This window comes from Chinchilla lanigera, unplaced genomic scaffold (genome assembly GCF_000276665.1).
Source record: "Chinchilla lanigera isolate Chin_1 unplaced genomic scaffold, ChiLan1.0 scaffold00120, whole genome shotgun sequence".
In the NCBI taxonomy this organism is placed as follows: domain Eukaryota; kingdom Metazoa; phylum Chordata; class Mammalia; order Rodentia; family Chinchillidae; genus Chinchilla; species Chinchilla lanigera.
Window position 1 is genome coordinate 1,284,001 of NW_004955521.1, and position 23,055 is coordinate 1,307,055.

General features: G+C 42.4%; 1 protein-coding gene across 1 annotated transcript in view; it reads left to right on the plus strand.

Annotated features, from left to right (window-relative positions):
- Positions 1-8,667, plus strand: part of LOC102022006 (putative histone-lysine N-methyltransferase PRDM6) — a gene marked incomplete at its 5' end in the record, with an annotated part of 85,524 nt that extends 76,857 nt beyond the window's left edge. The window contains 1 exon segment of the mRNA XM_013507093.1: positions 5,154-8,667. Within this exon segment, the coding sequence (XP_013362547.1) occupies positions 5,154-5,268 (115 nt within the window).
- Between the last annotated feature and the right edge of the window lie 14,388 nt (positions 8,668-23,055).

The window sequence follows — 23,055 nt, forward strand, 5'->3', positions numbered from 1 at the left end:
GTGGCAAGTCCTGCCGGTCTGGGTCCAGTTAGTAGTGGGAGGAGCTCATAAAAGGTCATCCATCATCTTTGCTTACCTCCCTGAGAATTGGTTACCTCTATTTATCATTTTTAACTACTCTCCATCATGATTTAATTGGTTTTAATACTAAAAACAGTATAATTTTTGTTTGTGTACATAGGCACAACTTGTTCCCTGCATCAGGGAATCTGGCTAAGGGAGTAGGATGGGGTCTACAATTGGGCCTGCCATGTATCCACCAAGCTGTGTCCTGGGGCTGCCATGGTCCAAGAGGGCAGCTTTCTCAGTCCTCCCGAGTTCACCCTTACCCTTACCTCAGTCTTAGGAGTTCCTTATCTCTATCATGTGTGTCCTGCCTGGGCGACTCTGCCATCAGCCCCAGGCCCAGTGCCCAAAGAGTTCACAGATTCTGGTTTTCACCACTACTCTGGGGTAGAAGTGTCAGTGGCACATGTCTTGTGCCTTTGAGTAAGAGCTTTCAAAAACAGGTGCGTGTCTGTTATATTAGAGAGGGCAGCCAGATAGATATAGTGCCAGGAACAAGATTGATTTTTATCTTGTTGCTGTGTAAATAGATTTTAGTAATTAATTGAAGAGGTTCCAGGGTCAAAATGGGAAATAGATTTCTATTAATGTTACGGTGTTACTTATGTGTAACCTCGTTGACTCCACTCCGTTTTTTCTGTAACATCCTGTTTTTGTCATGTTTCCAATAGTGTTGCCATCTTGGCTTACTTTTAATTCATCAGATTAATATTTGACACGCTTTAGTGGTTGCATCGTTCCCCTTTTCCTACAGTTTTTTTTTTAATTGGTAGCTAAACCTAATTTCATCTGGGAAAAACAAAATGCAGGAAACCAGGAAGGCTGGATTCTTCGTGCATGTTGTCATTCACTGGGCTCCTGCTCTGTGGAGATAGCCACGTGTTGCAGTATTTCGCTTTTTAATTTGTCAAGTATGTATTCCAGGGGAGAGCTGAGTGCATGCTTATTTTGAAAGCGCAAAATTTAAACATCTTCTAGGAAATGGAAAGTTAAATCCTTTAGTATATACAATCAGGTCTTTCAGGATTGAACTGTCCCAAGGGAGTTTTGGGACTCTTCCAACCATAGCTCATGGATATCTAAGCCATGGACATTTGTAAATATTATAAAGATAGCCTTTTATAAGCTTATAAAACAAACAGTCAAAAAAAACTTTCGTTGCATACCAGTCAATAAAAAGGGTTTCATCACAACAGTTACATTTACTACTTCAGCTAATGGGTACTGGCTTAAACAATACTGCAGGGAAGAAGAATCACAAAGATGCACAAGCCCAAACTGTACACCAGGGCAGAAATAGATGGCCCAAATGGCTCAGTCCTCAAACTGCTGCTCCCGCCTCCATCGCTCAGGAGACCTCCAGGGGTCCCCAGGTCCGCTGAGGCTGAGCCTGCCACGTCAAGGGAAAGCCTTTCCAAGTTCAAAAGTCCTCTGCTGAGAAGTGGGTTTTGGAGGCAGATCAAGATGACTGGCATCCAAAGAAGGCTGGAGAAGATTTGGCATGAAGAGGTTAGAACCTATTCCAGGCTTTGCCTCACAGTCTGGTGAGCTGAAATCCCACTGGAGGTCTCCATCTCTCAAGTTCTAGGAAGAGCAGGGGCCTGTTGACAGCTAACGTAGGCTGTGGACTTAAAATTCCTACAATGAAGGAAGATGTAGGAAAACTGAAAAATCTGAGATAAGAACAAAGATACTGCTTTCAGTTCATCCTGTGAGACTGGAACTCATGGAGAGCAAACAGCAAAAAGCAAGACATCGTTTCATGTAACAGCAAGGACCAGGCAAGCACTTTACTGCGTGGCAGGGGGCAGATGGCAGCTTAAAAACTGCCCTTTCAACAAGGAGCCCTTCTGTCTATCACGCAGTGCACTCTCGCAGGGTTTCAGGTGGAGAGCCCGTCTCTCCCTGGGAGGACCTTTGTGGGCTGCTCTCTGCCTGGCTTCCAAGCACAGGATTCTGGTGAGCAGGCCAGCACTTTCGCTAGGGTGGCTTTTCCATCCTTTTTAGGAGGAAGGGGAAATACTTGCCTCTGTGTTTTTGCCTCAAGTAAAGGCAGTTTGTCTCAGTATAAAGAAATCAAAGGAAATTCTAAAGGATGTCTAATACTTGAGCAAGATCTACACAAAATCAAAGCAAATCCAAACAACAAATCAGTAAGTATGTATTGAGCATGTCACAGATATGAAGCCCTGCATGTTTTGGTCCAGTTCAGGAAGTGTTTTGTGACATGTTGCAGATGCATAGGAAGCTTCTTGGAGATGTTCTGTCTGTTACACAGAACTTTACATTTACTTTACATGGTTCATGAGCTACACAGAACTTTACGTTGTTTGTTAAGCTCTCTGTATGTATCATTCAGTCAGCTGTCACAGAGGAAAGCAGGATATCTGAAACAGAAAAGGAAATGAGCCTAATTCAGACTCTTACTCCAGTAGAAAGACTTTCTACTCGCATGTTCCTGCAGTGTTCCCTTTGAGGCTGTGACATCAGCATGGATGTTGAAGAACCCCTGTGTGCAAAAGCATTTCTTTCCTCTTGCCTCATTCCCTGCATTTTTCTCTCCTCCTTATCCTGCTGCAGTGAATGCATGAAGTCCAGGCTTAGAGATGCGCACGCCCTATCACTTCTCTGAGACTAATTCAGGGTTAATTAAAAACACCAAATCACCAAGGTTCAACGTTGACCTCCCAGAACCAGGTTACTTAAACTGAATTAGTTCTATGAAGCTGTGAAAATGTTTTGTGGAGGGGACTGCTCTAAAACTTAAGGTGATGAACATAAAACCAAGGCCATTCACTTATTTTAAAAAAGTAATAACTGTCTTTACCTCTCAGATATACAAATTAATATTTGTATAATTCCCAAACCATATAGGCAGTATTTCTAGTATTCCATTTTCTTCAAGAAGGGGAACATCCTGGGAATAGGGTTGAAATTCTGGCAGATGTCTATACCTCTGCATTAATTTTTCTTATACTTAGTGAGAAGATAGTACTAGAGATGATTTTTCAGGAGTGATTTTCCTACCAGAAAAATCTGAGAAGTTTTTTTAAAATTCATCTCACATATCAGAAAAATGTCCTATTATAACAAACTGCTCCATACATATGAATACTATACACTTTCTGTGAGACATTTAGGCAAACATGAGAGGAAGGATGTAATTTTGCTCTTAATGTCTCTGTCCAACATGAATATTTAAATGTTATATAGACACACTATCTCTCGTCTTATGTGAAGTACTGCGTGCCCCACGACCCAGGTAAACTGTTCCTCACACCTTTCAACTGTTCTGCTCTCTTTGAAATTGATTCTAGAGCTTCAAAATTAAAAAAAGGAATATAATAATTTGAAAGTTTATCAGGCAGTGAAAGGTAGTATATTTTGACACACCAACCCAGTAACTAATCAGTTTTCTAATAAACAATCAGCGGTTTGCTAACATGTCATCAGCACTCCAAGAGCTATAGAGAGGGGATGAGCTGCCCGTGGACGTTAATGAATACACCAGAAATCATTAGGTGATCAATACTTCTGAGTTATTTTCATTGAACTGATAGGCCTGATACATTAAAGCTGACATTATACATTTGTCAAGATCACAGTGCAGTTTTTAACAGTGGAACAGGCCGCTTAAAAATATTCCCTGAAAGACAATTACAGAAACTCCCCTTCTTCCCCGACACACTGAGCCGGCACAGAAGCCCAGAAAATCCACACTGCAGTGTTCTGCCGTCTGCAGACATGCAGTACCCCAGCCCGACAGCTGCTGTGTTCCTGCAGGGACCTGTCTATGGCAGGACCCTTCTGTGATTTCTAAGGGGGAGAAAGAGAGGACTGCTTGTCAGAGAGCAGTGCCCTAGATTCCTCGTCTGTGTGGGGCAGTGGTGACTTTCCCTTGTGCCCGTTTCACAGCCCTGGTGGCTTAGGGACCTGAGAACTGGAGGTGGTAATATTTTAAAGAAAATAACTATCTGAAGCTCCTCTGGAAGCTTCAGGTGTATAAGGGGCTGGTTGAGGTGAGCGCTGGGCCCTGACAAGTGCTGGTGAGTGCTCCAGGCAGCCCATTGGAGCAAAGTGGAGACAGAGAAGTCCCTGTCTGTGCCCAGCCTGATGCTGCAGTTCACGTGTGGTGTGTGCACAGCCACGCCAACCAACCGGGAGCCACCACCACCACGACAAAGCCAGAGCCACCACCAGGCTGGACGTGCTGTGTTTTGTAGACTAAGTAGGTATAAGTTAGCCAGTGAGGGTCATGTGAGAGGCGGGGATGGACCCTAGATAACAGTCAACCTTCCTCCCTCCTTTCCTTTCGTCATGCTCTCCTGCCTCTCCTTCTCTTTTGAGTTAAGTAAGCGGTAGTCTTGAAGTATAAAGGCAGTTTTCTCCTCTAAGACCTTGGTCACACATGCAGTGTTTGCACTTCCTTCCTGTAGGGATGAACCTCTTCAAGCACGCGTTCACTGTTGCCAGTTTCTCTGAGTGCCCACCCTGACGCAAAACCTGCTTCTGGAGCTTGTGTTGGTCCTTGTGTAGTTGGACTGTGACACTGCCCAGCCTTTGCAAAACAGCAGCCGCCTACATCCACCCTCGTGGTCACTGCGTACGAGCGCGTTACTTCCACTCCTCTCCAGATTCCAGGGTGATCGCTCCTTGCTGTTGTGCTGAGGGGTGTAGAATTCTAGGTTTTAAATTAGCAGCAGGTGAAATTCTATTTGTCATCAATTTCTCTTTGGGGTTACAGAGCAGAAAACTGCAGACAAGCTGCTTCTTTGATGGCTCACTCCTAAAAATCTCTTTTTGTTCTTTATCTATTTGAACTGACAGTGATCAGAGCGGCAGCAGGACAGGGCTCTCTGGAGAAATCACCTTCCCCCTGCCTATTGACAGATCCCTCTGTTCTGCATCAGACGGGCTTTGTCCCATCCCAGGCATCCAGCCTTGGAAGGAGCCACCAATTAAACCTCTTGAGCCGGTAAAATCTGAAGCCACTTTGGAGTGTCTGTTCTGATTAGGCAGGATGAGAGGAAGCCCATCACCCTCGGGCTCTGCTCCCTGGTCTCAATTTTCTCTCTTGCCTCCACCAGGTGCGAGAGGTGTGAGAGGAGCTTCACACAGGCCACCCAGCTGAGCCGACACCAGCGGATGCCCAATGAGTGCAAGCCAATAACCGAGAGCCCAGAATCAATCGAAGTGGATTAACTGATTGACTGGTTGGAATTAAACTGCAAGGAAAGTCATGATTAAATGTCACGGACACTTAAGCAAAACCAAAGATTTCCTCTGAGCAACTTTCAATCAGTCCCAGAAAACCAAAAGCAGTAATAAAATAAGTAAGATGTTAAGAGATATTGATCCTGGCGTGGCAGTCAGACCAGGAAAGAGATTATTTATTTATGACTAGGGATGGAACTGATTGCAGTGGACAACTGCCCTGGGATGGTTCACATTTCCAGTCCTACCGTGTGTTTGCTTTGTTTCTAAAAAGCTTTTTTAAAACTGTTATTTAATACCAAAGGGAGGAACTGAGTGGGTTCTTCTACCCACATTGTGACTAAGAATGCACAGGGACTTGGTTCTCGCTGCACCTTTTTCATAGCATGTTTCGAGGAGACCCGTGGTACAGTCCTTTCTGCTGTTCTGGTTCTGGCCTGGCCCTGCCCGACGCTGGACACCCAGCAGGGACCGCAGAAGCAGCAGCTAGAGCCTTGCTGGGCAGTGCCGCCTGCGGCCCAAGGCAGCTTGTTCAGGACCCTTCTTCGTATGCACTTTCACATGGCTCCTTCCGCCCAGCACCGCTTCTTGATGCAGGAAAGCCGGGAAGAGGAAGAGACCAGCTTCAGCTTGGAAATGGAAAGGAAGAGGCGGGGACTTCGTCCTGTCAGGATTTCAAAACATTTAAAATGTATGAAGCTTCATAATACAGTATATTGTTCCGAAGCAGCTAGTTGAGAAAAGTTTGTTTTCAGTAACATTTTAGCTTAAAAAGAGGAAATAAAGTTCTTCACTTTGAGGCTAAATATAAGGTATTAGGCTTGAAGTAATTTTTGTTGTTTCTGTGCAACCGTTGAATGTGTGCACAATCTGAGTGCCGAGCCCAGTGCACAGTAGTTGCGGTACCAGGGGCTTCGTCTTCCTTCCTGTACGGTGGAGCCTGGGAGTCCTCTTTATTCACTGCGGAGCATCGCAGATGCATTTGTGCAGAAACAGGCCAGACAAAGAAACGTTGAGAGGAGGAGCCACGGAGAGGTTGTGGTTGACCAGACTGCCCAGAACCAGCCAGTTTTATCAATAGGAATTGTCTGTCTCTCTCCTGAGGTTGATTAAACAAAGGAAGTGTGTACACCATTTCGCTGTTCTTTGATTGAGTGCTTGGAAGGCAGGTTTGGTTTCAGCTAGCTTCCTGGCGGTTCAGCAGTGGTGCTCAAGAACTGAGTCAGATTCTGTGGAGCCTTCCCACGTCAGGAGGAAACTTGAGTCCTGCAGCTGTGCGTCAGTACCTCTCAGAAGCTGGGTTTTCCTCTATTGCCAGTTGGGATCAAAGTGAATAATTTATTTAGTGTTTAATAACAAGGTTTCTTGGTCAACTGATAGCAAATTATAGCCTCTTAAACTTGTCTTTGTGTTCTCCCGTTGTCTTCTGGGGGAGGGAGGGGGAGAGCGAGAGAGCGAGACAGAGAGAGAGAGAGAGAGAGAGAGGGAGAGAGAGAGTAAGCAGAACTCACTAGTGAAAGGCGTGGAGACGGTAGTTGAGATTAATCTATCATCATGTATTGGTTCTCCAAAAATCTCCCTTCTCTTTTAACTTCATTTCATTATTCTTTAGCACCCAACTGCCACATTCAAAATGGGACAAGATAGGGCCTCATTAACACACTTGTAATTATTAATCTCTAGGATTGTGGGCCACAAAGAGAAGTTTGACTAATTTTGACCTCTGTTGCCCAATCTCAAATCATTCATCTAAAATCTACCCCCCCCACTCCGATTGGCTATTTGGCATGGCAATTGTGCAATCTATGCTACTATGGAACTGTTCTTAATTGAGAGTATTTTCCTGGTAGGTAGGAATGCATTATAATTTTATAGTTTCCTACCCTAAAAGACTGAGACATTTGCCAGCAATGTGTGTCACTGGGATGGGTGGACAGACTGTGCCACCATATTAACCTGAAACTTGCAATAAAATAGTAGATCAGCTGTAGAGATGAGCAAACTCTTCCATGTATTAAGGTTGAGACATTAATATGGTTGAAATTTTTGAAAACGATAATAAGGAACGTATCTGTATGTTTATAATCTATTTTCAGTAAGAAAAATCAGCTCAGTCACTTCACTTCATTTTCTAGTTAAATACAAGGTGGCCCACTCATGGGTCAAAATGCAGAATGAGAAGGCTTCGCTTCTCCCTTGATAGCTGGCATGAGCAGAATTTCTATAACAGTGAGTTCTGCCACCCTGCTGGCTTTGCTAACTGGTCCCAAACTCCTAGTGACTCTGGCAGTAACCCTTACCAGAGGAGTCTTGAGAATTCTACTCCATTTAAGTCTGTTATTTTTTTCTCTGTTACTAAGACTTGCACATGTATATTCCACCAAATTTGGTCAGAAAATACTTGTTGCTTAACACATAGAAAATTGGATACTTAAACGTTCCAGGCATTTGGGAACATTCACAACTGCCACATTGCATAGCCATTTCACCTTCCAGCAGAGCAGTGTAGGCTGTCTGTCCACAAGATGGGCCTGCTCTGCAAAATAATGTGGGGCCCTGGAGCAGGTGCGGAGATTGCTGGGTTCCAAATGCTTTGAGTCAGTGTGTGTCCTAGGAAGAGGTTCCTCCTTGAGACCTCCAGCAGTAGGAAGGCTTTAGAGTTTCCTACTCAGCATAGACATGCAGCCGCTTAGTATACAGTACAGGAGTGGCAGAGTTTGCTGTCAGGAAGATACGCCAGCTTCCCATATTAGAAACTTTGAGACTAATAATGGCATATAGATAATAGAAGCTCTGAGTTACTGAGGAAGGAAGGTACCAAACGCAGACAGTCAGTTGTCTCAGGGTTTGGCTCTCAAAACAAACCTTCTTTACCATTTTCTGTTGTGGGGCAGAAGATTGGTTTTTGTTGTTGTTATTGCTAGAACAAGACTTTCCAGCCTAGCATATGTTTAGCTAAGAGTCTAAGCCAAAGGGTAACACTAGATAAAAGTCAGTGCAAGAGGAGTGGGTGGATCTGTAGACTATCACTTTTCTGAAGGAAAGCTGAATACTTTGCCCAGGAAATGTGCATTTTTTTTTTTTTTTTGCTAAAGTTTTCACTTTGGTTCTGTCTTCATATTTAAAATTTTCTTTTTTCAGGGGAGATACACTTCTACAAAGCTATTGTATAGATAAAGCTGTAAATGTTAACCTTGTATAACTAATATAATTTGATTCCATCGGTAAATTTTTATTGAGTATTCATTCAAGTGTAGCCTTGTTAAGAAACTATAACAGATTATGATACCACTTCTACTTCACACGATTATTATTTATTGGAATTTACCTTGGAAAAATGTCATTCTAGTCCAGATCTACAAGTATTTATAAACATTTGCAAACTCACCAATTTTTTCATCAGTTGATTGGTTGATTGGTCCATTCATTTAGTCAACAAATGTTTATTGAACCCTTGTTTTCTGTCAAGACCCCATTGTAGGTGTTTGTTAGTATTTAAGTAACTACTGAAAAGGAAATAAGAATCGTCCTACATGAGCAGCCAGAAGCCTGAGTGACTTAGTCCTTAGCACAGCTGTGTCCGTGAATTTATAGAGACTCCCACAACTGGGAGAATTTGAGAGATGCAAACTCAGATGGGGACCAGAAATAGTGTCTTCCAAAACAAATTCGGATGCACAACTTGGTTGTCTTTAGGTTGTCCACAAGACGGTTGGTTCTTAGTCATAATAGTAGGAGGCCCGGACCAGGACCAGTGTCTTAAGTTTTTATGATCCTGTTTCCATGATAAGGCAGGAAATGGAACAAGGCGGGAGCTGCTCTGAGAAGGAATTGTGTAGACCTTGTATGGGTCTCAGGTGCCTCCCTAGTGACAAGCTTTGCCAATGCACCCCTGTCCCAGTGCGCAGCTATGACTCTCAGAGGTGGGACTCCCAGGGGTCCCCTTCAGAAGTACAGCACCTCGCTGTGCTGGGGCTTCAGAGAGCACTTCCAGCGTGAGTTTTAACTGTGGTTTAAAATAGCTGTTTGGTTAAGTTCAGTGTTTAGCCTCATTGCCAGATTCTGTATGCATCAAATTAGAGGCTCTTCTTCAGCGGCTCCATCCTCTCAGGCCGTTGGTCTTGGGAACATCACTGCAAAACTAACTGCTACTAATTGGTTAAAAGAAATGCTCATGTAAGAAGGTAATTCAATTGCTTATTGTAGCAGAAATAGCATCACTACTGTATTTGCTTTACATTGATTTTAAAAATTAAATGGAAAGGGACTGGGGGTATAGCTCAGTGGTATAGTGCCTGCCTGGCAAGTACGAGGTCCTGAGTTCAATTCCCAGTACACACACACACACACACACACACACACACACACACACAATCATATGTATCGGTTGAGTTCCTTAAAGTAGGAAACATGGTAGATCTCACAAAGGAAGGCATTTGCAGAACGGTGTGGGCCAGCAGGTCACTCTGAGCGTACCCAGCAGCATTGCGTTTAGGGACACATGCCTGTGGCCGGGTTACCAGGCTCCTTGATACAAATTTAAATTTGTTTCCCACAGCCTCAGCCATTGCTGACATCAAATCCTGAAAGGTACTAAGAGATAGGCTTTTTTGAATGATAACAGTAAGTTCCAGAAATGCCATTCCTTTCAAGGTGAAGAGCTTTGGAGACATTTTATAAAGTGACTTGATGTTTGGGTACTTGTCTGCACAAGAGTCTCAGTTTTCTCATCATTAGCATTTATCTGATCTGTAGCAAAATAACAACACAGAGTCCCGAAAAGAGGCACATATTTCAGTCCTGTGCCAGATTAAATTCCACAAACCCAAAGATCAGCAGTCAGACAGCCAAACTGGAAGGGATATCATTTTATCTCTGGAAGCCTTGCCACAGACATTTAGCTTGTTGTACATTGTTATGTTAATATTTAAAATACTCATTTAGTTTCTTTTAAATAGTGATGTCAAATGGTTCATCAGATCAATATATAAAATGACAAAACCCAAAGTATGTTAAACGGCAAAGACCTGAAACATTGAATTGTCTTCGCTATATCTGAAGATCCCACCATTGTACTTAGAAAAGAACCTGTTGAGTAAATTTTAATGTAAAAGTAAGGAAATTGAATGTATTCCCTCAAATTTTGATGTAGATGGAAATTATCATAACATACATTGCATAATTACTGTCTAGTACTGTTCCAAATGCTTAGCATGGAGCATCTAGCGTAATCATTAGGTCCTCCATAGCAGACATACTTCCATCATCCTTTCTCACCTCATATATACTTAATGATGTTATTTTGGCAGCTATTTTACTATGCTTTCAGCAAAAAATTTAATTTTTATACAGGGAAAGCTTCCCTATGGAAAGCTTCTCTTCGAGAACAAGAACTTTTTAAAGTTAACAAACACAGGCATAATTTATGAAACATTTTAAGCTATGTATCATAGTTTATTTTGTAATCTCCAATTTTGTGTCACTGGGCAACAGAATTTCAAATATCTCATTGCTTGGCAGGCACTTTTTGTTTTTCTAAACATGTAACTAAAATTCCACATTAAAAGGGAGAAAAAACCTCCTTCTCCAGTGTGTGCAAAGCATTAAGACAAACAGCCACAGGCAGGAAGGACAGTTACACTGAAAAGTAAACAGAAGAAAACTAGGTTCAGAAGGCTATTGACAGGTGAGAACAAATCCTGAAGGGGCCTAAGTGAAATCCAGTGCTCCTCCTTTGTTCTGACTGAATGCTAAGTGAGTTACTTTTCAGGCATCAATGTGGTAATTACACAGTTGTGTCCATTAAGGATGTGGGCTTTTGTGGTTGGGCTGTTGCTTTAAATAGTGAGGCAGAAAAACTGGAGTCCTAGTAGGTTTGGTCTGTCAAAGGTGCATGCATAAGGTACTCAAGGAACAAGTTCAGGTTCTTCAGCGTTTGATCAAACTGAGGTTTGCTCAAAAAGTAAGTTTACAAAATTTCTTTATGAACTGGGTTTATTAGCAGGCGGTTCTTGACTGTGGTATCTGCTACCTTCCTTCAGATTCTGATTCTAATAGGCACATTTGTTAAAACATCAATTGTGTTTTCCCCAACCACTGAACATGGCCTGCTCCTAGTTGGTATTTCCTGTTTCCTGCCTTGCAAAACATCCCTGTTGCTGCCCCCCACTCCTTCAGAAGCTTGGCACATCAGGCTGGCCAAAAGCAATCTTCATATAAACTTACCAAGTTAGAGTCACATTTTTACCGCGGAACTCTTGTGCTTAAAAAAAATCCAGCCCCAACAGGTGATTCCCACATGTGCCGGAGAGCAGCTGTTCCAGACCGAACGCCCACAACTTCGTGCTGTCTTCGTCCTCACTGGAGCGTGGTCTGATGCTGACAGATCAGCCGTGTGGTCTCGCTTTCTCTGAATGATCTTGTGTACATTCTGAAGTTAGTACCAACTTCAAGAGAATGAAAAAACAAAACCAGGCAAATTCTGCTTGGAACTTCTAAGTAGTTTGTGAAGGGGGCTTGTTCCCATTCAAATACAAAGGCCATGGTGGTATGCTAATAGAAGTGTGATGTTTAGATGCTATCAGCGCATTGTGTAAAGCTCCTTGATATAATTATTTTAAATTTACTGTGAATGTTTTCCATGGGAATAGAAATATGTGTCTGTCTTTCCACCACCTAAAATGGCTAGGATGAGTGCTCAGCTTCAGTTCTGCTTTCTAAAGTTTGGGAAATGGAAACATACCAGTTAAGAGGGGGAGAAACTCATGGTGGGCGGTGAGGGGCACGGGGACAGTTTGCTTCACCGGGCCAGTGATAGACAAGAACGACCGTCCTGCAGTTAGAAGGGAAAATGACTTGCTCATCTTTTTAACTTTGGCAAAATCACATCTTAAAAAGAAAACTGCAAAAGACCAGTGAGATCATGCATGCTGCTGTATTCTTGTGATAGAATCTATCAAGATTACATTGTATTTAAATGAAAAACAAGCATACATTTAGAGATCATTGACCAAGAAATGTACCTATGCTTGATTAATAAAATATTTCTACAGTGACTTGATCTGCTCTTGGATCTTTCTAGGTGTATGTTGGTGTTTCTGTTTTTCTTCAGTGCCAGGTCTTGCATGGGTGGACAAGCACTCTGTCACTGAGCTGTGTCCCCAGTCCCATGCTGGTCATTTTTCAAGAATGAACTGTTTCATTCTAATGTTTAGCTGGGGCAGTAGGCAGTCAACAAACTTCTATCGGGGATGCTTTAACTGGAAAGTAGGACTAACTGGCAGAAAAGTTGTTCAAGTTCATCCCCGTGGTTTAGTCCAATATGTTTAAGGCTGTTCTTTTTCTGTCTCTTGTGCTCATTTGCTTAAGTAAGTCCACTCCTGACAAACTCCGGCCCAGCAGGTCAGCCACAGTCCACGCCAGTGTGGGCTTCATATTTGACCTTAGCCCCATCAGCATTAGAGAAGAGCAGAAATCTCTTGCCACGAGAGTGCCTCAGGCCTGTGCCCAGGCGTGCAGTCAGAAAGGCAAAGCACTGTTTGTTTTCTGTCTTGTTCTGTTTGAAAATAAAATTCCACTTGACTGAGAAAAACATGTGAACACTAAGCAACAGCTAGGAAGATTCTGAGGCTGGACACACTGAAAGAGGGGAGACTGCAGGGCGTGAAGCGGATAGAGCACATAGAGTTCCGGTGCCCTTGTGAGAACGTGATGTCTTCTCCCCCGAGTGAAGTGGAAAACAGTTGAGCCGGGTAGGATTGTTGTGATTTAGTGGGATTGTTCTGGGCGCTTTGCTGGGGACAGACTACAGGGGAACGTGAGCTGGAGACAAGATCTCAGGATAGGAGGAGACGATGCTGTCACTAGGACGGTGGGGGTGAAAGTGGCAGGAAGTGCCTAGATCCCAGGCGCAGTGAGTACACAGCAAGGCTTGCTGATGGGCTGGGTGTTACATACCAGATTAGGAAAGGGATAAGTGATGACTCTGGGGTTTCTTGGACTGAGGAGCTGGAAAGATGGAGTAGTTAGGTTTTCATATTTATACTTCATTTTTAGGTATCAGAACTATTGCAGCATAGTACATGTGAACATGATCACGCACAGCAGGTAGGTAGTGCAGGCTGCTGCCCCACCCCACCACCATACCCCAAGTAGCCGGCTCGGTGGCCAGCCCCGACTGGAAATGAGAAACTGAGCTTCACTCTGCTGCTCCTGTTAAAACACATGGGCTGTTTGTTGCCCGACAGTAACATGCAGACCCTTATTAAGGAAAAGCTTACATCACAAGTGAAGAGCCATGTTTGCGGTAGTATTTTCTGCTGGCAGGGTGCACCTCAGTCTCATTCTGCATGTTCTTTAAGTAAAGGGTGCTCTGAGAATAGATGCAGACTTTCCCTGGTGCAGCTCACTTCTCAGGCTGGAAGCTCCGCTGAGTGCCTCTTCAAGGAGCAGAGTAGAGCCCAGGAGATGGGTGGTTGCTGGTTTGCAGTATTCTAGTTGGGACAGTTTCAAGCATTTTAGTAAGACTTCTAGTTTAAAGACAACTAATGTTTGTCATTCATCTAAACATCTGCTGAACAACTATTTTTAAACTACTGTGGGCTAAAATACTTGTATTTGAAAATAAACAGGACATGAGGGGTAATCAAACCTGGAGGGAAAGACGTATAGTCACTAAAACATATAGGAAGTAATACTGGAGTGGTGGGGACGGATTAGAGGGCACGGTCAGTTCTCCCTCGAGGAGGAGTTCAGGCAGGTCTGAGGAATTATTCTTCGAGGTTTGATTGGAAGGGAACAGATCCCCTACTAAATGGCTACCACGCTCTGTGCCTGCAGGCTCACCGGGAGGCCTGCCTCCAGTGTGAAGGCAGGACACTTGTCGTATATTTGACTCAAATTCTTTTTCTATTTTTTGAAAAAAAACCTTTTATCATTGCTGTCAGCCACATCTGGATACTAATTTTAACACACGAAAACTAAAGAATTTCTCAAAGGTCTGCAGCAAACTGATGGATCATGGCATTGAGCCCATCTGTGGACATCCTTACCTTTCTTGAGATAAAGGCTTCCTTGGGAGTGTGATGAAGAATAGACTGCTCTACAGAAACGTTCTTTGAATTTCAGGGAAAGGGTCTGGACTCCAAGTTAAGACTCTAGACTAAAATCTTGAAGTTGGAATGACACCTTGCAATAGTCAACTATAACTTAAAGGCAGTGGAGATTAATTTTTTTAAAAAAAAATTCTAGTAGGTAATAAAATCAGATATATTTGTTCTCTTACACAAGTTCTACGTAATCAGGAAGAAAGTTCTACGTAATCAGGAAGAAAGAGGTTAATGGACAGCATGGGTATAAAAGACAGGGGGCCTCTCTCTTGCTCTTTATGACTTGGTAGGAAGATTAGAGAGACCCAGAAAGAAACCCACACTAAATCAGCAAGTTAGAGCGTTTCATTTTCATTTAAAAGGGTAGCTCACAGTCAGGCAGAGAGTTTTCCCTTTCTTCATGATCCCAGGTTACCTCCTTTCCCATTCCCAAGTCTTTAAAAAACTCCATTTGTAGAAGTTATGTGCAATACATACCCAATTGTAAGGGAATACAATTACAGACACAACTGAAATCAGTTACTTGGTATCTATTGAATAAAACAGAACTTTTAGTCCTAAATGTACCATATTATAAAGTAGTTTTACAGGGCCTTTCTGTTAACTTTCCCTGCTCCAATCTCAGCCAGCGCGTGCGCACACACACACACACACACACAGATTTTTATAACAGTCTACTTTGTTTTTATTATGAAGAATTTTACGCTTTTGTTATTTGTATTCTCTTCTGAGTCTTTAACCATGTTCTTTACCATTTGTAGTGGCTTAAACGGTGCCTCCTCTCCTCCAAAAAGATGTCACTCAGAGTCTGAATATGACATTATTTTGAAAAGAGGTCCTTACAGATGTAACGAAGTTAAGCATCTGGAAATCCTCCTAGATGATCCAGGAAGGGCCTAGATCCCATGACAAAGGTCCTCAGAAGATCAAGATGGAGTGGAGGCTCCCTGAGGGAAGGCCACTGAAGAGGAGGCCCAGGTGGAGTTCCACATCCACAAGCCAGGGATTGTCTGGAACTACAGAAATGGAAAGAGGAAAGCAGTTCTCCTGAGAGCCACTGCAGAAGCATGACCCCTCTGACACACTGACTTCAGGCCCCTGTGCCTCCAGGACAGTGAGAGATAAGCTGCTATGGTTTTAAGGCACTAAATTTGTAATAATTTATCACAGCCATCCTAGAACATGAATATAGTATATAGCACTGTAGCTTGTGATTTAATGTCTTGCAGATAGTTCATCTAAGTCATACTCACTTTTAGGATAATTCTTGCCACCAAGGTAATTTCATTTCTTTCACTCTTCTTGGTCACTTGGGGTTGCCACGCTGCTTTTGTAAGGCAGGGTGACTGTGCAGTGTTCCCTAACAGTGACTCTCACACACATGTGCAAGTGCCTGATCTGAGCAGAACCTGCAGACTGCTACTCCCAAGGCAAAGCGCTTTCATAAGCTCTTTTCATATACTTGCTGACTTCTTGTAGTCTTTTAGGGCTTCTATAACAAAATATGATAGACTGGAAAGAGAGACTCAGCTCATGCTTCTAAGGGCACTAATTCCATTCTGGAGCCCCAACTTGACCTCATGTAAACCTAATTATGTCCCAAAGTCCAACGGCCTAGTTTAGGATTAGAGCTTCACTCTGGGCAGGCATAAATATCAGGTCCATAGCATTGCCATGGCTTGCTTTTCAAAATTTCATTGTCTCTAAAGCATATAATGGCAAAAAAGCACATGTAGCCTACCAATTTTAGGCATATTTTAAAAAGAGCTTTTGTAAGTTTTGAAATAATAACTATATAGTTTTGAATTAATCAGGTTTTTCCCCATGTAGATTGTAGGAATCATGGTTTTGTGATCTTTCTCCAAGTTATCTCCCTGAAAGACCATCTGATCATGTGGTTTCATGGTGGATAGGATGACCTATAGGTCTGTTTTCTCATCCTTTCACATTCTTTCCATTTTTATTATTTATTTTTATTTAGAAACCCTTAATTCCCAGTTTTACATTATCAGCAATGCAGCAGATATTTGATGTCTCTGTGAATGTCACTGATGTTCAAGTTAGACATAAACTCAGGAGTTTAAGAAATTTTTCACTGAAAGATTTGTTTTAGGACTTGGTCAGACTCTTCAAGAACACGTACCATTTCAAAGCTGGAAATCTGACACTTCAATCAGAGTTAAACACAAACTGTTTCCTGATCCAGTCTGGTTCCACACAGCTATTGGAGAGATTTCTTCCTATGGTTGTTTATGGTTTTCAAATGAGTCCAATAATACAGCATTGATTTTTCTCTAACCAACAATGAAAATGTGGAATATCAGATAGACATTTATGTGCCTGTTTGGTCTTATTAGGAAATGGTGTCTTAAAAACCATGATATCCTTAGTGCTGATGTACACTAAGCGTGGTCTCAAACTTTTGACAACCACAGAGTCCTTTATGAGCAGTTCATATCAATACAGCTCATCCACTTCAAGTGTATTTACAAATGCATTTTCTGTCATTGAAATGGTCCTTGGCTTTGTCTCTCTCCATAGCCATTTCCTTTGCCACGTGGCTTCGTGGTTTGGGTCCCTAAAGTGGCAGAATCTGTTTTCCCACATCTCGAATGTGGGCTGGCTTTGGGCTCATTTGGCTGCCGGAATGTGTTGGAAGTCAGTGCACTGGTTCTGAGCCTAGATCTTGAGAGGGTTTGTATGTGTGTGAGTGCTCTGTTGCACCTTTCCCTGCCTTGAGAACCTGCCTGTGTCTGTGGGAGCATGAGAGACCCTTGACTGAACCAGCTTGCCCCAGAAGCTCCACTTGGTCACAAGGTAACCAGTAGTCAGTGATGAGCCAGGCAGATTCAGCAGTGCTACCAAGCACATCTCTCCAGGGATCCCGACTGCATGAGCAATATGTGGATTATGGCATGTCACGAAGGTTTTGTAATTCTTCATTGCAAGAAATAACTGTGGTCCTAGTTAATCTACAATAATCAACAGAGCGTAGTGTGGAGAACCACAGCTGTATTCACTGTTGCCTGTTCATATAGCCCATGGCAAAGGCACTCAAAGCTATGAGTGAATTATATTTAATTTTCTTTATTTCCTTCAACATCTAAGTGAGTTTTGGAGGCACAGATTTAGCCACTCACTGTGCTTTGTGAATGAAACTGAATATGGAGTGTTATTTGAGGACAATTATCTTACTCTTTTATTTTTGCTGTACACAAAGCTCCCATCAATATTCAAATGAACTTACTTTTTCCATTTATATCATAGCTCACAAAACAATTATTAACCTAATAAAAAGCCTCTTCTGTACTCTTTGCTCTTAGTTTCAAAACAAAAAGTTCTCAGACATTTCTCACATATTCTGCATTTGTATACTGTGCTTCAGTGGTTCTGTCCAACTGCAGGATGAAATATCTATTAGCACACACTTTATTTACTTATTTGACAAACATTTATGTAGCACACACCCTGTGCCAGGCACTGTCCTAAGTGCCTTCCAGCTCTGATTTACTGAATTCCCATAGCAGCTTCAGGGTAGGTGCTGTTATCACTCGTATTTTGCACATGAGGACACTGAGGTACACAGAGGCTAAGTACTTAGCTGAGGGTCACCTCAGCAAGAAGCAGAGCTAGGGTGCAAATTTTGGCTTTCTGGCCTCGAGTCCATGTTCTCATTACTACAGGGAGAGGAATTACTCTTCCATACTGTATCTCCTTGTCCTCAGGGGACACACGGAGCCACGCAGAGAGGGAGTGTCTCTAGTGGCCTCTCATCCTTTCTTGCCAAGCATGGTGTCACTAAGTACAGATATAGCTGCTTTGTATTTGTAATTGGCAATGGCAGGACAAGTTTTACTATAGAAGGTGACACATTAAGTGACATCTCTGCATCTTGGTGATGCCTATCCCTTAGCTATACAATTAGTAATGTTTTTATGGGAAAGTATATTATTTTGCCTGTGTTCCAGCCAAACTCCCTTGGTTTATCCAGGAGGTTGTTGTGCTATGTTTAAAAATAAGGGGAAGACTTGAGCTGCTTCATGACTGTGTGACAGTTTCATAATATATAATGTACTGGACACAGGACTGCTGGATAAATAATCTTATAAAGTCTAATTTTCAGCTATTATATACTCTGATTCATTTGTTCCAGCCTATATAAAAACATATTTTATATTTGCACATGAACTGGTGATTGCCTGCATGTATAACATTATCCTAAGCTATATACTTTTATTACTATTTGCATTTCAGTGTGGCACTTTAGTGTGTGTGTGTGTGTGTAAATTGGGAATAAAAAGATGGAAAATTGAGAGGCAGTAGAGGGTCAGAGTTTATGGATTCAAATTAGATTGCCTGCAGTCAAACTCCAAATCTAATACTGAAAATTTATATGCTCATGAACTAGATACTTCATTTCTCAATGACTCAGTTTTCTCATCTATAAAGTGGAGTTAGTAATAATAATAACCACCATACTAGCTCATTCTGAAGGTTAAATGTACTCACTTGAAATATTTGTTATATAACAAGGGTTTTATAATAAATATTTTCTAATGAAAAGAACATAACAAAATTAAAAATACAAATTAATGCTATAAATAATAATGTGCAAATATGACAAACTATTCTGTTGACTGGTAGCCATAGCTTACTGACTACATGGGGCCTCATTGAGGATGTGTAATTTTTAAAAACATAATGGTTGTTGAGGGCATAATGGGATTTTTGTAAAAACCATTACTAACCTTGTCTTGCAAATTTGTAACATGCACATAAACGATCTTATGACCTTTTCCTCTAAAACCACAAACTACCAACGACTATTTCAGATTACTCTTGCTGTATAGTCCATTACCCCAAAATTTAGTGGCTTAAAATAACCTTTCTATTTGCTCAAAATTTTGCTGGTAAGGAACTTAGGAAGCGCTCAACGGAGAAGCTCTTGTTTGGAATCTCTCAGGCAATTGAAGCCAGCATTTCCATGGGGCTGGGCCCTCTATATTTCTCTGGGCTGGATGTTCAAGGCGAAACCCTTGTTCTTGTATAAGGACTTGTTTGGTAGCCCTTCTGGAGGAAAGAACAGCATAAAATGCAAGAAGAGAGTCAGCAGCACATGGACACCTTGAGAACAGGATTCAAAGAAGAGTAAAAGGAACAGAGATTGTTCCTTAGCACAGTTGGCTAAGGACTCAATAGTTGCTAGAGGGAATAATTGGAAGCTAATAAAAACTTCAGCTGGGTGTAGGGGCACAACCTGAGATCCCAGCCACTCAGGAGGTTGAGGTAGAGGGGTTGCAGCTCAGGCCAGCCTGGGCAATTTGAGGCTCTGTCTCAGAAAAAATTCATTATGTATTGTTTGTGCAATGTAATTAGGATCAAGATATACACATACAGAGAGCGACAGCAAGACAAGCTCTGTTTGCTTTGAAAAAAGGACGACCCTTGTGTGTGGCTGGCAGTTGACCCTGCTGTCAGCTGCATCTGAACTGGGCTGTCGATTGGAGGCACAGAGGTGGCCTTTCCAGCACAACAGCCTTAGGAAAGTTAGACAATGACATGGTGGCCATCTTCCCCCAGAGCGACCATCAAGAAGGCCAGCTGGGAAGTCAGGACATAACATCATGCTTGCTCTATTTTTCTGGTTGAAGTCATTATGAATCTGCCCAGATTGAAGGGAGAGGATTTTGACCCTCCGTCTTGATGGGAGGGATATCAAAGAATTTTGGGGCCATGTTTTTAAATGACCACAAATCACTCAATAGAATTCTGAAAATCTGCAGAAATACTCCTTTGGAATGAATATGTTTAGATTATTACATCCTAGTTTCTTTAACTTTATCTTAAAAATCTAAGTCTTAACCATTGGCCCATGGGTGAAGGTTTATTTTGAGCCTTTTGTAGTAGAAATACTCTAACATCAGGAGAAGAGAACTCAAAAATCAGCTAAAAGAGGGAGGAGAATACAGTGACGTTTCTTGAAAGACATCAACAGCCACATTCATGTCTTGGAGCTTTGCACACTCACAATCCTCCAGCCACAGATGTGTCCCCTGCTCCCCTCCTGCACTGGCCAGTCCGTCCAGCTTTTCCTGAGCCTTGCGACGTGATGCATGTTTCTGGGTCTTGTTGCTTCTCCAGGTAAATTTTGTATAGGACTCTGAAGAGCAGTCTCCTCTTTCCACCACCTTTGATTTCTGTTCACCCTCACACATTGCCCACCCTGCAGTGGGTACCTGGCTAGCTCTGCCTTGCAGGGCATCAAGACTGGGCCTTGCCTTGTTACCAGCAGAGAGGGACCTGGTTCCCTGGATTTCAGATATGAGTGCACCACCCGAGAGATACAAGCTGAGAGCAGCTACTCGGAGAAGTTGTTCTTAAATGAAGCCACATGGAAGTAGGCCAAAATCCACAGCTTGAGGAGATCTGTTTTCAGGTTTGGAAATAGTTAGCTTTCTAAAAGTTGACATTGCCCATGGAACAAGCATATTTGATATCTCCATTGCTACTGACTGGGGCAGCTTTGATGGTTATTCTTTGGGCCGAGAACGAATGAAAGACTTAAACAAAAAAACCTAGGTTTCATGTGGAGGTTCCCTGGATCACACAGAGTAAGGGCACAAGAACCACCAATAGATTTGCTTCACCTTCTTTCAAAACGCTGTCTCCCACGGTGAAGAGCCTCCTCCTGTGTGCTGCCCCTTCCCTCTTGTAGCTCCTTTTTGCACCTGAGGGTGACATCACCCTCAGCCTGAGCCTGGAGGGTCTGCCACTCTTCCACCAGTGTGTCTCTGTGAACCAGCGCTGCATGCCTGGACCTCCACCTTTCTGCCGTCCTCCTCCTTTTTATGCATGGGTCCTTAAAAAGTTTGAGCTCAGCGTGGCACACTTTTTAGGCACTCAGAATTCTGCACCTTCATTCTGCAGCATTGCCTGCAGCCCTTTTCTCCTGGTCTAAGTTTTGAAAGTGCCCCAACTCCACCTGCCTGAGCTTTGGCTGTGGATTTGGGTCATGGTTGTGTGGTCTTCTGGCCAATCACAAAGCTTCTTTGACATACAACAAAGGGAGAAGCTAAGGCTTCCTTGTATATCAACAAACCATTCGAAGCAACATTTCTAAAGTGCTAATGACTCAGACCTGATGGAGTCTATTTCCCGGAAGTAGATGAGTGGCTAAGAAGAGGGAGAGAAGCATGCACAGATCATTGTCTTCCGGTCCTCACCCCATCCTCAGTCAGAGGGCACCCGGTGTCCCTCTTCTCCCCTTTTCCTCCTGCTTGCGCCGCCCCCGTGCTTGTTCCTTTCAGAGAAGAGTGCAGACAAGAGCCTCAGATTTCAGACTCAGAGTAAGATTTTTAGACTCTTTTCATTACCGTTGTGCTTTTAGTTGGAGTGATTCTTTTCTTTTTCTTCATTTAATTTTGGAAAAAGTTCCCAACATAAAATGTACCATTGTAACCATTTTTAACTGTACAGCCCAGTGCTATGAAGCATATGCGCATGGCTGTGCAGCCGTCAAATCATATGCGCAGCCTTTTCGCCCTCCTTACCCTTAAATTATGGCTCCCCGCTCCTCTTCTGCCGGGCCCTGGCAGCCGCCTTTCCACTGCAGGAGTCTGAGTGCAGTCATATATTTGTTCTTTTGTGACTGGTTTATATCGCTAGACATAGTGTCTTTAATTTTCATACAGGTTGTATCCTTCCATTTTTTTTTTTTTTTTTGGTACCGGGAATCACACTCAAGATCTCGCGCTTGCCAGGCAAGTGCTGTGCCACTGAGCTGTATCCCCGGCCCTTACATATGCTGTAATGTGTTAGAATTTTCTTCTTTCTTAAGCCTAATAAAATACCATGTTGTGTATGTACTTTGTTTCGTTTATCCAGTTGTTCATTAGTGGATACTGTTGTCTCTGCCTTTTAGCTGTCGTGAAGGATTCCTCCTCAAACACGGGTGTACAAAGACCTCTTCACAATCCTGCCTTCACTGTTTGAGGTATATGCCCACAAGCTAAATATCTAGACCATATAATTCCATTTTTACCTTTTGAGGACTATCTATATCATTTTCCATAGTGTCTACACTATTTTACATTCCCAATAGCAGTGCTTAAGAATTCTAATTTTTCCACCTCCTTGCCCCCATGGTATTTGCTAGCTTTCTAATAATAGTCATCCTAATGGTATGAAGTGGTATCTTATTACAACTTTGGTTTGTATTTATTTCTCTAACCTTTTTAGGTTATTTTTTGTCATGTGTTACGTCTTCTGTGGAGAAATATTATATTGCGGTTGCCTATTTTTAGGTCATTAAGTTTTTTGTTGAATTGTAGTTCTTTACATATTAAGCTCATATCAGCTGCATGATTGGCAAATCTTTTCTTCCCTCCTGTGGGTTACCTTTTTACTCTGTTTGATAGTGTTCTTTGAAGCATACATGTTTTAAATTTTGATGTAGTTGGGTTTATCTATTTTGCTTTTGTTGCCTGTGCCTTTGGTGTCATTTCCAAGAAATCATTGCCAGATTCAGCATCAAGAATGTTTTCCCACATGTATTGGTGAGAGTTTTATAGATTTAGCTATTACATTGGTCTTTGATTTCCTTAGAGTTAACTTTTTTGTATATAAAGTAATGTGAAGACCCAAGGTTACTAATTAGTATGTGGATGAC